The 14,331-nt window shown below is 45.1% G+C and overlaps 2 protein-coding genes across 2 annotated transcripts; both read right to left on the reverse strand.

The window, feature by feature from the left end:
• Nucleotides 1-743: 743 nt before the first annotated feature.
• Nucleotides 744-5,545, reverse strand: RPS15A (ribosomal protein S15a). Its single transcript, XM_082772885.1, has 5 exons — nt 5,477-5,545; nt 4,365-4,502; nt 3,675-3,754; nt 2,069-2,154; nt 744-876 (listed from the first exon to the last, which is right to left on the reverse strand). Exons 2-5 carry the CDS (start codon nt 4,495-4,497, stop codon nt 783-785), a joined length of 393 nt encoding a protein of 130 aa, XP_082629011.1. The 5' UTR covers nt 4,498-4,502; nt 5,477-5,545; the 3' UTR covers nt 744-782.
• Nucleotides 5,546-6,436: 891 nt separating this feature from the next.
• On the reverse strand, nt 6,437-12,982 carry ARL6IP1 (ARL6 interacting reticulophagy regulator 1). Its single transcript, XM_082772065.1, has 6 exons — nt 12,905-12,982; nt 11,079-11,212; nt 9,329-9,448; nt 8,439-8,556; nt 7,694-7,778; nt 6,437-7,472 (listed from the first exon to the last, which is right to left on the reverse strand). The coding sequence occupies exons 1-6, from the start codon at nt 12,938-12,940 to the stop codon at nt 7,354-7,356; spliced, it is 612 nt and encodes a 203-aa protein (XP_082628191.1). The 5' UTR covers nt 12,941-12,982; the 3' UTR covers nt 6,437-7,353.
• Between the last annotated feature and the right edge of the window lie 1,349 nt (nt 12,983-14,331).

Consider the following 14,331-nt stretch of genomic DNA (forward strand, 5'->3'; position numbering starts at 1 on the left):
TGCTGGTATTTCTGTATCAAGCACACTACGCTGTCACACATCACACACTTAAAATGAAGACAAACAACTCATTCCATACAAAACACACTTTCTTCCTCACTATGACAAGTGACTTACAGAAATCCCATTTTTTTGCAATCATGCAAAGCAGCTGCACAGCAACTGTCCTGCCCAAATTCTGATGTTTCAAAGGACTATCGAACCAGAAACACAAAGGGAAAGGAACAATTCACCCTTATACCTTAATTACTCTTTAACACCGTATGATTTAAGAATTCTGTGATCTAAAGTCAAACTTCAGTCATCTAACTACTCCACAACCCTACATCTTGTAACTTAATACATAATCTTAAACCTCAAGCAGTAAATAGTTTCTGGCAAGGAATCTTCTATTATTTGGCCAAAAAGTGAAGCTTTGGAGTTGCACTTTTGTAACTGTGGTGACCCACGTATCTAAGAGCTAAGAGGTGATCTCACCAGCGGGTATCAAAGTACAGTTTAACACAATAATTTCTCTACTGATATTCTGCACAACTACCTGTAGCCGTCATCAAAAACAAATGGTAACTATTAGAAGTTTGTTGTATCATTAACAGAAACTAAAGCTGTAACCAGGAATGTGTGGAAACCAAGTGTCATTTGAAGTACAGGCAGAGCTTAAGCACTGTTGAAGAGCTTTCTGTTACAAGCACTATTGCAGGTACCGTTACAAGTCATTAAAATACCAAGTGGAAAGACCAGAGTCCATTTGAACAATTTATTAGTAACCTCTTTTACAAGTTTTAGAAAAAGAATCCCAGGATTTTGCCTCCTGTGTGTTTTCGCCTAGCCTCCTCATGGTCCATGATGCCAGCTGAGGTTGTCAGAACAATGTACCTATTAAGAAAGAACAAACATTCAGTTTATTGTCAGTTTTGTCCTGTGTTCATGCAGAGCTGATGGCACTAACTTCATTTTTGTATTACAATAGTAAGATTTGATTCTTTCAGTAAGAGCCTAACATGGCTAAGATCATGTTATCAATGAAAAAGGAACTTCTCTCACAACTCCGAAACACACAAAGCACGTCCACAACCTTCTGTTCTCCAGTGAGGTTTACTCACACGTTCCTACCAGAAGTCAGGTTAGCTGTTTCAGCAGTAGCAAGTAACAGTTCTCAGACAAAATCTTCTTCTATTTCATAGACATTTTTCCTGGGAGCAGGTAGAGTTGCCATGGTGCCAGACAGCTCAGCTCTGAATGCTTTGTCACTCACTGTTTTGAACACTGCTCAGCCTGATGCAGATGAATATCTGGACCCAGACTGACAACTGAAGCAGCCTGAGTCATTTCTAATGCCATCATTTGGATTATCAGCATACTTCAAACATCTTCGTGTTTGAAAACCTCCTGTCCTACCACTCTATAAATACTCTTGAAAAATCTCCATATGACAACACATGCTAGTCAGCTATGTAGGTACAGCTCAACTAAGCAGCTTATCACCAGAGCTTTAAGAAGAGAAATGACAAGGAACTGTTAATCCTGCCTCTGATGGGGCAGAGTGGCTGAGCTACTGCAATTTATTACTCTCGACTTAGTGAGTTTGGGGAGGGAAAAACATACTGTAACATCTGTGTTTCAGAGGTTCAAAACTCATTGAGTCTTGCACCACTTAATATCTTATTCAACTTGTACACAATCAGGAAGTGTAAAGTACTGCAACCCTACTGCAACTCAGTCATCTACTGACTTCCCTTACTCCTCTCCCATCTCTAAAGAGCAATTCATAAAATTAAAATGAGCAACAGAAAAATCTTGTTTTCTTGGTAAACTACAGAAGTGGTGAAACCAGGATGTACCAAAGCCAAGCAAAACAAAAAACTGTTCTTGGTTCATAGTGCCCCTTTAGAACTGGTTAAAAGGAGTATTTGTATGGAAGTTGAATTTTTAGGCTCTTATCTCCTTTTAGACTAATGAGTCAAGTATCACAGGACTCTAACTCAGGCAGTATCAAAGTGTAATTTAAAAAAAAAAAAAATCAGTTTCACATATGCCAGCCACGGATTCACCTCCTCTCCATACTCACCCAAACTGACGCGAAGGCAGTAGGTTGTTCTGCCACTTTTCCAAATCCTTCAGCTGAACATCAAATCTGGGACTGATTACACCACACTATAAAACAGAATTCCATTATAAACTGGAGAACTGTATAAAGTGCATTTTGTACACCTGTCATTCTAACTCATTATATGAAAGAATTAAACAACTGCAATTAAAATATTCTGGCAGCAAAAGATTAGAGTATCAAAAGCATGTATCATCACTGTAGTACGAAATAGCTTTCTCTCAGAGAAACCACGTCTCACAGTTCAGCTTTTATTTCCTTAGCCTCACCTCCTTCCTCTTGCCTAAACAGAGTGACACAACACTGCTGCTAAACAATTTAATGACTAGACCTGGGAGAGCACAAAAGCATGCTATAAACCATTAAAGATTAAGTAGTATCCTACTTCATCAAAAAACTGAGATTATTCAAGGACAGACTACTTCTAATCATCATATGGAGTTAGCAAAAAAACAAAACAAAACAGAACAAAAAAAAACCACTAGGTTTTAAACAGGGAGAAAGTAACACACACAAAGTTACCAGCATCGCCAAGTTAATCGTATTACTTATTGACCATAACCACGACTAGCACCTCTAGTTACCTCACTGGCTCCAATTTTCTTAACTTCCAAGAGCCAAACAGGACATCTTACTGCAGTGATGGACATTTTCCTGAACCAAACAACTGTTCTCTTATTGCAGCTGTTGAGAGAAACATCACATACAGCTGCACCCTGCAAGATCTGCTACAAAATCGTCCAGAAAGAGTTCAAGAAACACTATTCTCTAATCTGACACAGATTATTTTTATGACAGACACATAAAACTAGTAAATGGGGGTTGTGTCAGATTCTTTGCCACTACACCGAGGCAATTTTCAGCTGCATTATCTGTTCATCATGGAAACAGACCTCAACATGTTTTTGCAAATTAACTTTAGCTTTCTTTACTTAAAAACCACCTCTCATTCAAATAGCTTAACTAGAAACAATGGCGCACAGCATGTCATCACAGAAGTAGAAAACTACTCAATATCTTAAGTCAAAAGCATTACAAAAATGCCAAACACCTAGAAGTACCTCGTACACCCCAGGAATTCACAAAGCACTAATTAATGTAACATTTACCTTTCTCTCAACCACAAGCAATGCTCATCTGGCAGCAGCAGGGGGGGTTGGCTCTCACCATTTACAGGTATTAAACATCAACTGGAAAGCAACTCAGTTGCTCTCTCCTATGACAAAAGTCTCCTAGATAACTACGGCATCAAATAAAGAGAAATCACGAGATAGCAAGGAAGTCCTTAAGAGAAACACATGGTACCTACAAGCTGACTTCCCCGAAGATGTGGCACAAAGATGTGGCATGGTGTGTTTAACAGAAATGTAATTAGCCAACTGAACTATTATGAACCTAAAGTTTAGTATTTGATAACTACTGGTAACACCGATATTACTCTCGTTTACATGGACTTAATTAAATACCCTCTTCTCACGAGTAATTCATTCAGAATTGGAGCAGACAAACAAAAAAGCCTCATTTAACCATCCCCCCAGAGAAGTGAATTCAGGAAAATGAATCCTACCTTGTTGAGTCTGCCTGTGAGATTGACAACGATCTTCCCAGCTCTGTGATCGTCAATTATCTCAAATTCACCAATGTAACCTAGAGAAGATCAGAAAACGGACAAATCAAAACATGGTAACAAGATACAGCACAGCTTGCTTGACTCACTTCAAGCATCTTAAGTCAAAAAAAAAAAAAAAACAGCACCGTAACACTACAGCATCCGCAAAATTCCAGAAGTTTTTAGCAATTATGCTTTAAGTTACTTTACGTGTGCCTCTGATATGGCTCAGTTGCACCCAAATATCAATTGCTGTCTTTAGTTACACTCTGTAAAGGTGGAACCCATCTGAAATAGTGGTTGGTTTGGTGTTTTCTTCTCCAGAACTTGTCCTGGACAAGGACACTTGTGGTAGTTCTAATGTTTGGACTTCCTTTATAAAGAATACTGTAACAGTATGTAAGAAGTAATCAATAAACTTATCCCCTCAAAAACAATTAACAGCACACTCACCTAGAAACATGCCTACGTTCATAATTTATAATCATTTTAGAACAACAATTATCACCAATTCACTGTGAAAAGTCTGAACAGAACCAAATCAACTCCACAAGATGCTCAAGTTTACCTGAAAATCTCAGTCACTAAAGCAAACCAGACAGAAACCCTGAACCAGATCAACATTAGCACTGCGGGGTCTCCACTCACCATGTTTCATCATCACAGTTAAAAACCGGACGATTACTTTGGAGCATGGTCTGATGAGAACTTGGCGTTTCCCACGTTTCTCTGCATTGTTGATGCTTTTGAGAGCATCGGCCAGTACGTTCATGCGCACCATGGTGCCTGGGGGGAAGGAGAGAGCCAGTTACGTACACCAGGTTTCCATCAGGGCCACACTGACAGAAGGATGCCTTTCTAAGGCTGATTTTAGATCTAAAAGACCTAAGACTGACAAAAAAAAAAAAAAAAAAAAAAAAAAAGTTGTGCTAAACCTCAAAAGGCATTCTGAAACAAAAAAAGCAAATCAATACACACTCAGGTGTGCTCAAAAGAATGCACAGCTGCTGTAACAACTTGGGAAATCTTGGGAAAGAAAAACTTGGGAAAGTGTTGTTTAAACTTGAACTTTACCAGTAAGCACATGTGAAGATGTGAAGACCACCACGAAGACATGTCATCCGTGTGACATCTCTCCCAGGTGAGCGTTTGGGGTTTTATAACCCAGTTACGCAGTATCAGCCCCACTCAAGGACCAGCCCATGCATGGCATTAACCATGCTAGACGCTGCTTAGCTTGCTCACCACCAAAGGAGTTACAGGACGACAGTAACGCGCGGCTCTTCCACCCAGGAGCATGGGCACCAGTTCTTGCACTCCAGGGACGAGGACAAGCGCCCCGAGCCGTGCCATGCCCACCGAGCCACCCCCAACCGAGCCAGCGCGGCCGCAGCCCCCCAGGCAGCCCCCAGACCCAGGGGCCGCTCCCCGCGGGCCAACTCCCGCCGCACTCGCGGCTTCAGGCCGGAGCCGGGCAGCCCCCCCCGGCCCCGGAGCCGATCGCGCCCCCCCGCCGCCCGCCCCGGGCCTCCCCTCACGGCCCCGCTTCCGCCGCCTCCCTCAGCGCCCTCCCGCACCCCCCCCCGGCTCCCCGCGGGCTCCTCAGAGGGCCGGGCGGGGGCGGCGGCGGCTCAAAGCGGCCCGGGCGGGTCGGGGGCAGTCCCCGGGGCCCGGCGGGGCGGGCGGGGGCGGCGGCAGGGCGCGGATGGCGGCGGCGAGCGGCGGATGGCGGCCGGGGGTGGCGGCGGCGCCCAACTCACCGGCGCCGCAAGATGGCGGAAAAGGAAGGGGCCGGGCGCGCCGCGCGGAGTTATGGGAAGGCCGCGGCCGCGGGGTGGCGAGAGCGGCCCGGAGAGATCTCGCGAGAGCCCGCGAGACCCGGGCGGGAGGCAGCGGCGCGCGAGGCTCGGCCCCTCCCCATTGGTCTGGAGGCGCTTCCGGGGCGAGGCGGCTTCTCGCGTTCCCATGGCGACCGGGACGCTGCCGCTACGGCGGCCCCGAAGGGGCAAAAGAGGTGGCGTTGCGTGAGGGCGGGGGCAGGGGGCAGCCCTGGAACGCGGCACAGGGCAGGGCGCGGGGCTCCTCCTGCCCGCAGCCGAAGCACGGGGAGGCTCCTGGAGCACGGCTCCCCCCGGCTCCCCCCGAGCTCCAGGGGAGCCCCGCACGCCGGCAGCACACAAACCGTCACCCTCAGCCCTTCAGCATCCCCATGGCAAAGCTGCAGCGGGAGTTCACGCCGGAATTTACACCTCCAAAGGAACGCACGGCTCCTGCTGTAACGGAGCTGCCTCCCTCTGAGCCAGCCCCAGCACGGGGCAGAGGTGCCAGCAGGGCTCCCAGCACCCGGCCCCCGTTGCCTTTTGACATGCCCCATTTCTTCCACCAACAGCTCGTGCCAGTTAAGCGGAGCACTTCCCAAATGAATCTCTGCAGCTGAGATCTACTCCAAGATTCACTTCCTGAGCCTGACTGTCCACAGCCCCGGGGGCTTCCACCAGTGTTAATTAACCACAGGTGGCGTTACAGCCTCACAGCCCGCCCCCCTCCAGCAGGAGCTGGCCCCACACTGCCAGGAGCTGTGCAGATCTCAGGGAGGTGCTGCAGGAGGATGCAGCCACGCACAGGACTGCCACATGACACAAACACCACTTCCTCCTCCAGTTCCTCAGATGCACACACGGGATTTTTTGTATGGTCAAAGAACAAGTCTGGAAGAAGTTTCTTACTCTGTATTTGCCTATTCAACAGGTACAATACACCAAGAGTTCATTTTAAAACAGTAAACTTTTAAAATGCATTAACACAGGTTTTAGCTTTCCAAAGAAAAAAAGTTCAGTTTTTAAAAAAGGAGGGAGGTCATAGAAAAGCACAAACAACTTAGACAGGCTTATTTACAACAGACAAACTTAAGAAGTTCAGGGTGATATGGTGTACAGACAACATTCATAAGACCAAACATGCTACATGGCTCTGTGACAACAGCAGTTTCAGAACAATCAGCTGTTAAGGTAACACACCTTACCTCATTGTCTACAGTCTCAGTGCAATAAATTGAGGTTTACACTACAGCTACAGAGCTACAATTTATATATCCAGACCCCAATCTAGCAGATGATCTGGTCTATGCAGCCAGAAAAGCAAACAGACAACTAGCTCACCTTCTGCCCCAGATGTGGGTACTCCCCCCCTCAGCTATGATCATTCCTACCCAGCTAATTGTGCCCCTTCCACAAGGCTCAGTAGTAACAAGCTTCCAAGAAGAAGTTTCCAGAACTTTCATACTTGCTGTAACTACAAGACATTAACCAGTGAAGCTACAGGTTATGAGAACGCTGTCGCACACTACAATCGGGATGGGGCATTTTTGTAAGGGGCCTCTTCATTTGCTGACAAGACTAAAGCTCCGCATGGCAAAGGCCAGGATCCTTCCTATGAGATAGCTGCAGGCTGCAGAACCTTAACCTGGACAGCAAAAGAGAGAAACCCAGAGCAGCTGCTAGTGACATTTTGACTTCATCAGGGAGCCAATAAAAAAAAAAAAAAGCAAGCCAGTGAGCAATACTACTTCTATTATCTTATGTATACATTAATTCTCAAAACTCTTTCCAAGGAAACTTTGCAAACAGCAGTCAAGTCTTCATTCATTTTTCTTTTCCTTGTGCTTGAGAAGCTTGTTTATCTCCCTTTTTGCCATTCCAACATACTTCGTAATGATCCCATGCTGGTTTAATCCAGGAAACAGCAGCAAGAAACTCACTGGAGAAACAAAACCAAAAATTATTTACTAACCCTTTAACAAGCTTCTGTCACCTTGCAATTCCTCACTTCCTGTAAGCCCCACTAACTGCTGAAAAACAAAAATGAAACCCCAAGCCAAAAAAAATCCCTCAACAAATAATCAAGTTTTACTTCTACCAGCCTCATACCATTTTAGGAAGCTAACAAACTCAGTTTCGCTTTGCACACTACACACTTACCAATGAGATAAGTCAGAAAGAGGTTGTGAACTTGCTGTCCAATCCAGGCAACCACAGCAAGGGAACAAAGCATGGTCATGAAGTACTAAAACAAGCAAAGAGACCAGTTAACCACAGATCTGTTGGGAATTTTCCGCCTTCCCCTCAGCATTCAGCAACATGTCAAAGTTTAAAACCTGCTAAAGTTCCCAGGTCATGCCCATGCAATACACGCAGCCTTGTTAGCATTGTGATTAGAGACTGTCTGTACATTCCCTTTTATTTTCAGGCCATCACTATTACAGTAAAGCAACTCTTTTCTATCCCTCACACCTTGCTATCCCCACTGGTAAAACTTCTGCTTCACTCAGCACCTGAAGCTTTATCCTCATCAGTATACTTCATAGCTCCTGTACTTACACTGACATGTTAAGGTCTTGTTTTTCAGGCAGATGGTGTGCAACTGAACACACACCTATTTTAATGTGGTCTTTACAGGCTGTTTCTAAAAACTGAAATATCCAAAGAAACACAATTTATATTTTAAGATCAAGAGTACGCTTCTAATTGAAGCAGTATTGCAATTTTAAAGACAGGTATCCTGCCACTCAGGGTTTGACTAGCATGTGTGACTGGCATTAAGCCACAGGCAGAATCATTGGTTCCTGCTTCAAGAATACTGGTTTATTCAGACATGTTCCTTGCTAAAGAACTTCGGACTAAACAAAGCAGAGATCATTTAAAACCAACTCCCAGAACTCATTACCATTTTAGGCTTCTCTTCCTTTATTGTGAAGAGACGTTTCCACCAGCCAACAATTCGGCGACGAGACTTGACCAGGTTGCTGCAAATTTCATGAAATCTTTGCTGCTGTTCTGTAGTCCTTTTTTTTTTTAAAAAAAAAAAAAAAAAGACAGGAATAAGAACCCAAGTTTTCATCTCTATTTTTTTTTTTTAAATCTCATACTATTTCCCAGCAGAAAGAAAAGTTGTCCGATACTTATCCTGACATTTGCCCCACTTCATTTTGTACCCTATTTTTAATAGAGCATTGTCTCTCAAATCAACTCCGAAAGAACCACTGAACCACCCCTATTCAGAACAGGAGAGCACTGCTTTTAATTATTCAATACCAATGTGCATTCCTTTAGTACATTAGGCAAGAACATTTACCCACTAGTCAAAGCAGACTGGAATTTTTAAACACAAAATCCATTTCAAATATGGTTCACCTCCAGTGTACTGTGTTCATAAGCCCTGCCCTTCTTTGAAGTTATTTCAATCACTTATGATCACATTATCAGTCTTAAGATCCCTGGGCATTACTTCATCTTCATATTTACAGCTACTACTTTTTCCAAACATAGAATACAATCCCCTTCATATTTTTAGCAGAACTAGAATCTCTAATGGACCGCAAAGAATGCACCCTACGCCTTCAACAGGAACAATAAAGACATATTGCAGTAGTTACATTTCAAAAAAAAAAAAAAAGCAAGACATTTTACATGAGTTCTCACCTCATATACTATCGACATTGTCAATTGCAAGGACTACATAGGAATCATTTGACATTTGCGAAGTGGTAAATACCCATTTTGCTAAAATTAATAATTCCTTTACACTCAAGCTATTTAAATTTGAGCTTTTCTTACCATTTATTAGAGCCAAAGATCCTAGGTGCAAGAGCAGGAACAAGATAATCAGCCAGACAGAGGAACATAACAAAACAGGAGACACCTGAAAGAACTGATGGATCCAAGTAGTAGATCATCCTGGAAAAAAAAAAAAAAAAAGCAATAAACACTCAATGTATTCAGCCATCTCAACAGATTGGCTAGGGACTTCAAATAGTAGACCTACCCCTTTGAAAAAAATTGAAGCTGGACAAATTTGCTCATCTTACTCATGAAAAGAGGTTTAAGCACTGTACTTCAACTTCATTACAAGGAAATTCAGATGAAAAGATCAAAATATAATTTTCTGAATGCACTTGAACATAAAGTGCTGCAATACAGAAAGCACAATATGAAGTTCACTGCAAGTAAAAGTTCATTATTGCTCTCCCAGAAGTTGAGAAGTTGAGTTTGGGATGGGGATGAGTGAGGAAACACGTGAAACAACTAGCTAGGGTGAAAACTCTCATCTTGTTGGTTCTTAAGTAAATCACAGGGTCCAGATACACTCCAGGCTGCTATTTACTGCCTCACCTGCGACAGCTAACCAAACCTGTTTCAGACAAGGAGTCACAAGCCTCCAAGCAGGACAGTGCTGTGCTCTTATATATGAGGTTTGCCACCATTTAAATGCAGCTGTACAGGTAGTGGACAAGAACTAGCTTTTCTCATAAGCGTGTTAACATTCAGTTGAGTCCTGTGTAACTTATTTGCACTTTGCAGAACTTCTTGAACAGTGAAGAAAGACAAACCACTGCAGGGCCAGCTTTCTACACACCTGGCACAGTGCTGCTGTGCTGAACATTCGTCTTCAATACAGCACCAATTAAGAATTTGAAGCTGTTCTATTTCCTTCAACTATTATTCAACATGGTATTTCCTGCAGTCACATAACTTTTTAAAATTACAATTACTTTTCAAAATTACTTTTCAGTTTCATTTGACTTCCACCCTCCTCACCTCTCTTGAGGGCCATAAAATTTGCATTAGCCAGAAGACACTGTTCCTACCTCACCTTATTCGACATTCGTACATGCCCTCTTTTCCTTAGTCCAATAGCGCATGCAGCTGCAACTCTCCAGCTGGTTGCAGGACACTTACCTGTACAAGGTAGGAGCCACCCTGACTACCACCATGTCACACAAAGGCATGGACAGGCCTCCAGCACGCCCATTTTGTACCCCCGACAAGTTACATCCTCCCACTTTGACTCAATGCTGCATTCAGCCTGTCATTCTCTTCTCTTCCTTTCTCAAAGGAGAAAATAGAATCTAGGAGGACCAAGTTGTGTAAAACCAACTGAATTTGTCACTAAACACCACAGCAAAGACACAGAATAGCTAGTAAGGAAAGTTTGCCCTATGGAAGCAGGTTTTTCCTTATGACCATAATGGTATTGCTGGTGGCTTAGGGAAGAAGGCCAGAAGATGATCAGATCTGACAAGCAGAACACACCAGTGAACAGCACACAGCTGAGCATGCTGAAGAGCTACAGCAACTCCGCCTGCCAAACAGCTTTTGCAGAAAGCACCATCCCCCCAGTAGGATGTGACTTGTGTTACTTCCTGTTCCCAGTTCTGGGTTTTTCTTTTCAAAGTTTACATGCATTCAGAAATAGAACTCGAAGAGCCTTCCTATGTGATTGTTTTAAGACATCTTTGTAGTCTTTTCTTAGCAGTTTTGCTATTAGCCATGAGCAGTGCTCATGCTCTCTCTATGAGCTACTTACAGGAAAGAAAAGGAAACAACACTCATCAGCGCAAGAGGAAACCAGGCTCTCTCCCAGCGAAGAATTTTATCAGTCATCAAAATCACTTCTCCCCATCCTTGCAACTGCTCTTCCAAGCTAGCAGTTTCCGCAGCCTACACAAAAAAAAGAGAAGAAAGTGTTATTACTAATCAGAATCAGATTGGTTCCCACACAAAGTAGCTGAAGAAAATGTCAGAGACCCCAGCCACGAATCCAAGTAATTAAATTATTAATAACACGCTAAATTATGACACAGTAGAAGGGAAGTAATAGTGTATCTTCCCAGGCTAAATGCTACCTCCTCACAGATTTTATCAAGGTGTTCTCCTTGAATATTTCCTCAGTTAAGTGAAAAGTCGAGTTTTAAAGCCCAGCTAAAACCCCTCAACTTTTAATTTTCAACATCAGGAAAACATATTTTAAATAGCTCTCACATTGCAGCATTTTCAAAGATAACCCTAACACAGTTAATCAGTTTTCTAAATGCTGTCCAACACTAACATTTTACTATATGGAAGATAGTTGAAAACACTCAAGTACAGCATGGAAAAGTTATCCAGCTGATCACACTTGGCATGCAAAGAGAAAGTTTTCCTACCAGTTGCCCACGACAGTGACCAGGCAGCCTTTAAACTGCTGTTCCCATATTATTCCTGTATTCCTCCCCACGCACCTTTTGCGGAGAGGCCCTGCCTGCCCTGGCACCAGCTCACTAAGCAGTTCACCTCAGGTGTGCCACATTTAGCATGGCTTAATAGTTTGCCCTCAGGGGGACAATGGATCTCACAGATTGCAAAATCCTCATAAACACAAATGGAGCTGACTGCCCCCACAGTAAGGGGTAAAAAGCCATGGAGACCTGCACATATGCTGTGCAGAGATAGAGCAGATGTAGTTCTCAATCACATGCTGCTCTTATCTTAAATGGCCTGACACCACTAAATATGGACAGCTGAGCGCAGCTACCACTGTAAGGCATAGTTTACTTTTGTCACACCATCTGAATTATTTGAAAACCACATTTCAGGGCAAAAAGAAAAAAAAAGATCAGAAAGCTATCTCACAGACTGCTGAATACCCTTCAGTCATTATATCTTCCTCGTGTTATAAACACAAAACCTCATACAAAACAGCTGCTTTACTCCAGAAATCAGTTTATGACAAGCTGGTTTGGCTTTACTAACTCCAGCTGTATGCATTTATCACAACCAAGAGAAAATTAATGGGAAGCATACCAGGAGGTAAGAGCGTTATTGATCATGGTCAGGCTACCACAAGTCAGCTTCTGTCAACACCTAAACACTCCTGATGGGCAGGATCTGGCACAGTGGTGTTTCCCCCCCCTCCCCTCCCTTAATTAAAAAAAGCTTCCATAAGTGTGAACTGTTGTGAATAGGGCATCCGCTCCTCTAGGATACTTGAATCCGAAGCAGACTTTTCCTGCAGAAGCTCAGGCTTCCCTTCCACCCCCAGGCTGCTAAGGGTTTCCTTCACCCCTTCCCAGGCGAGGAACAACAAACGCAGACAAATAACGCTCTAGAAAGCTTCCCTTCTTCACCTTTTGCTTTTTAATGCCTTTCCAGCACCCACGCTTACAGTTACAGACATAAAGGCGTTTCTTTAAGCTTAGGAGCATTTCAGCTCCCCCAGCCAACAGCCCGGCCGCTGCCCCCTCCCTCAGCCCCGGCGCTGAGGGGACGGCCGAAGGAGCCCAAACACAGCCGCGGCCGTTAAACGGCACCACGAGCACCCCGAGCAGGGCAGGGATCGCCACCAACTCTCGCCCGGCAGCCCCATCCCCTCACCAGCTGGTAGGCGCTGTTGTTGTCGCCCTCCGCCATCTTGTGCCGCCCTCCTCACACCGCCACCCCCGCCGCCTTTTGTAGCCGCCGCAGCACCGTGTCCGCGTCCCGATTGGCCAGCTCGAACGCCGCGCGGGCCAATCGCCGAGCCCTCGCCGCACCCACGCCGCAGCCGGTTGGGCGGTGAGGTTTGAAGCGAGGCGGTTGACCAATCAGCGCGCGGGGCGGGCGCCTCCTCCCTTCTCTCCGTCGCAATGCGACGGCGGCGGCGGGCGGGGCCCGGCCTGAGGGGCGCTGAGGGAGCTCTGCCGGAGGCGGGGCAGCTCAGGGGCTGTCAGCGCTCGGCGCGTGTTTGTAGTTTAAATCTTTGCCCCCAGAGCGCCGGAAATGTCGTTTTTAAGAGGCAAATAAGTGGAAGGTTTGGGGTTTCGTAAAATTCATAGAGTCATTAGGGTTGGAAAAGCCCTCCGAGGTCCAACCACCCCCTACCACCAGTGTCACCCACTGACCGTGTCCCCAAGCACCACGCCCAACCCCTCCTTGAACGCCCCCAGGGACGGTGACCACCTCTGGGCAGCCCGTCCCAGCGCTGCCCGCTCCTTCTGACAGAAATGTCTCCTCATTTCCACCCTGAGCCTCCCCTGGCACACACCGAGGCCGTTCCCTGTGGTGCTACCACGAGAAGGGCGGCTCCTCTCCCCGGCACACAGGGCTCGAGGGCGGGTTTGGGGCTTAGGACGCGGGGGGCGCGTTGCTGAGGCAGCGCAGGGCCACGGGTGTCTCAGCAGCGAGCAGGGCAGCAGGAGGGCTGCGAGGCAGCACCGCGCCCGGGGGGGATTCCTGGGTTACCACACAGGAAGGCTGCCCGGCTCTGACAACTGCAGCTGACCCAGCTGGGGTAATTGCCACCTGTCCACCAATTTTATTTTTTTTTAGGTCAGTGCAGCATGAGAACAGACATGGGAGAAAGGCATTAGGATATAAGTATTTTTTTCTGACACAGCTTCCTCAATGTTACAGTCACACATGCTATGAGCTTAATCATAGTCTCTGCAATGCAGTGGCAAACGGAGAGCAAAAAAAAAAAAAAAAACCACATTTTTAATTATTTCCGGCACAAAAATTGCAGTGCTTTTCCAGCCCTTCTCCCCAGTTTCATGGAAAGGAAAAAATGAAGGAGAGAGAGCAGGCTACCGTCTCAGATGTACCATCTACTTTAACATGTGCCTGTACTGAATTGTTTGATCTTTTCCCAGGTTCTCTTTGGATTTGCTCAAGATTGTATATAAAGAACAGATACATGATATTTTTGAACATCTTTCAAATTCATTTGCATGTTATTAAAATCTAAGAATATCTTAGTGTACTGTTTTGCACTAAGAAATGGTGGAATCCACTCTCAAAATCCATAATTGCACCACAGCACAGCT

Source organism: Aythya marila (genome assembly GCF_965140915.1).
Source record: "Aythya marila genome assembly, chromosome: 15".
Lineage (NCBI taxonomy): Eukaryota > Metazoa > Chordata > Aves > Anseriformes > Anatidae > Aythya > Aythya marila.

Excerpts from the sequence above, each read along its gene's own strand:
- ARL6IP1 (XM_082772065.1), bottom strand. The coding sequence starts at position 12,940 with ATGGCGGAGGGCGACAACAACAGCGCCTACCAGCTG. Across the intron at positions 9,449-11,078 it reads GTTGTTTCCTTTTCTTTCCT|GATGATCTACTACTTGGATC; the intron begins GTAAGTAGCTCA and ends TTTTTTTTCCAG. Across the intron at positions 8,557-9,328 it reads ATCTTTGGCTCTAATAAATG|GACTACAGAACAGCAGCAAA; the intron begins GTAAGAAAAGCT and ends AAAAAAAAAAAG.
- RPS15A (XM_082772885.1), bottom strand. The coding sequence starts at position 4,497 with ATGGTGCGCATGAACGTACTGGCCGATGCTCTCAAAAGCATCAACAAT. Across the intron at positions 3,755-4,364 it reads AACTGTGATGATGAAACATG|GTTACATTGGTGAATTTGAG; the intron begins GTGAGTGGAGAC and ends GATCTTCTCTAG. Across the intron at positions 877-2,068 it reads CTGCCTTCGCGTCAGTTTGG|GTACATTGTTCTGACAACCT; the intron begins GTGAGTATGGAG and ends CTTTCTTAATAG.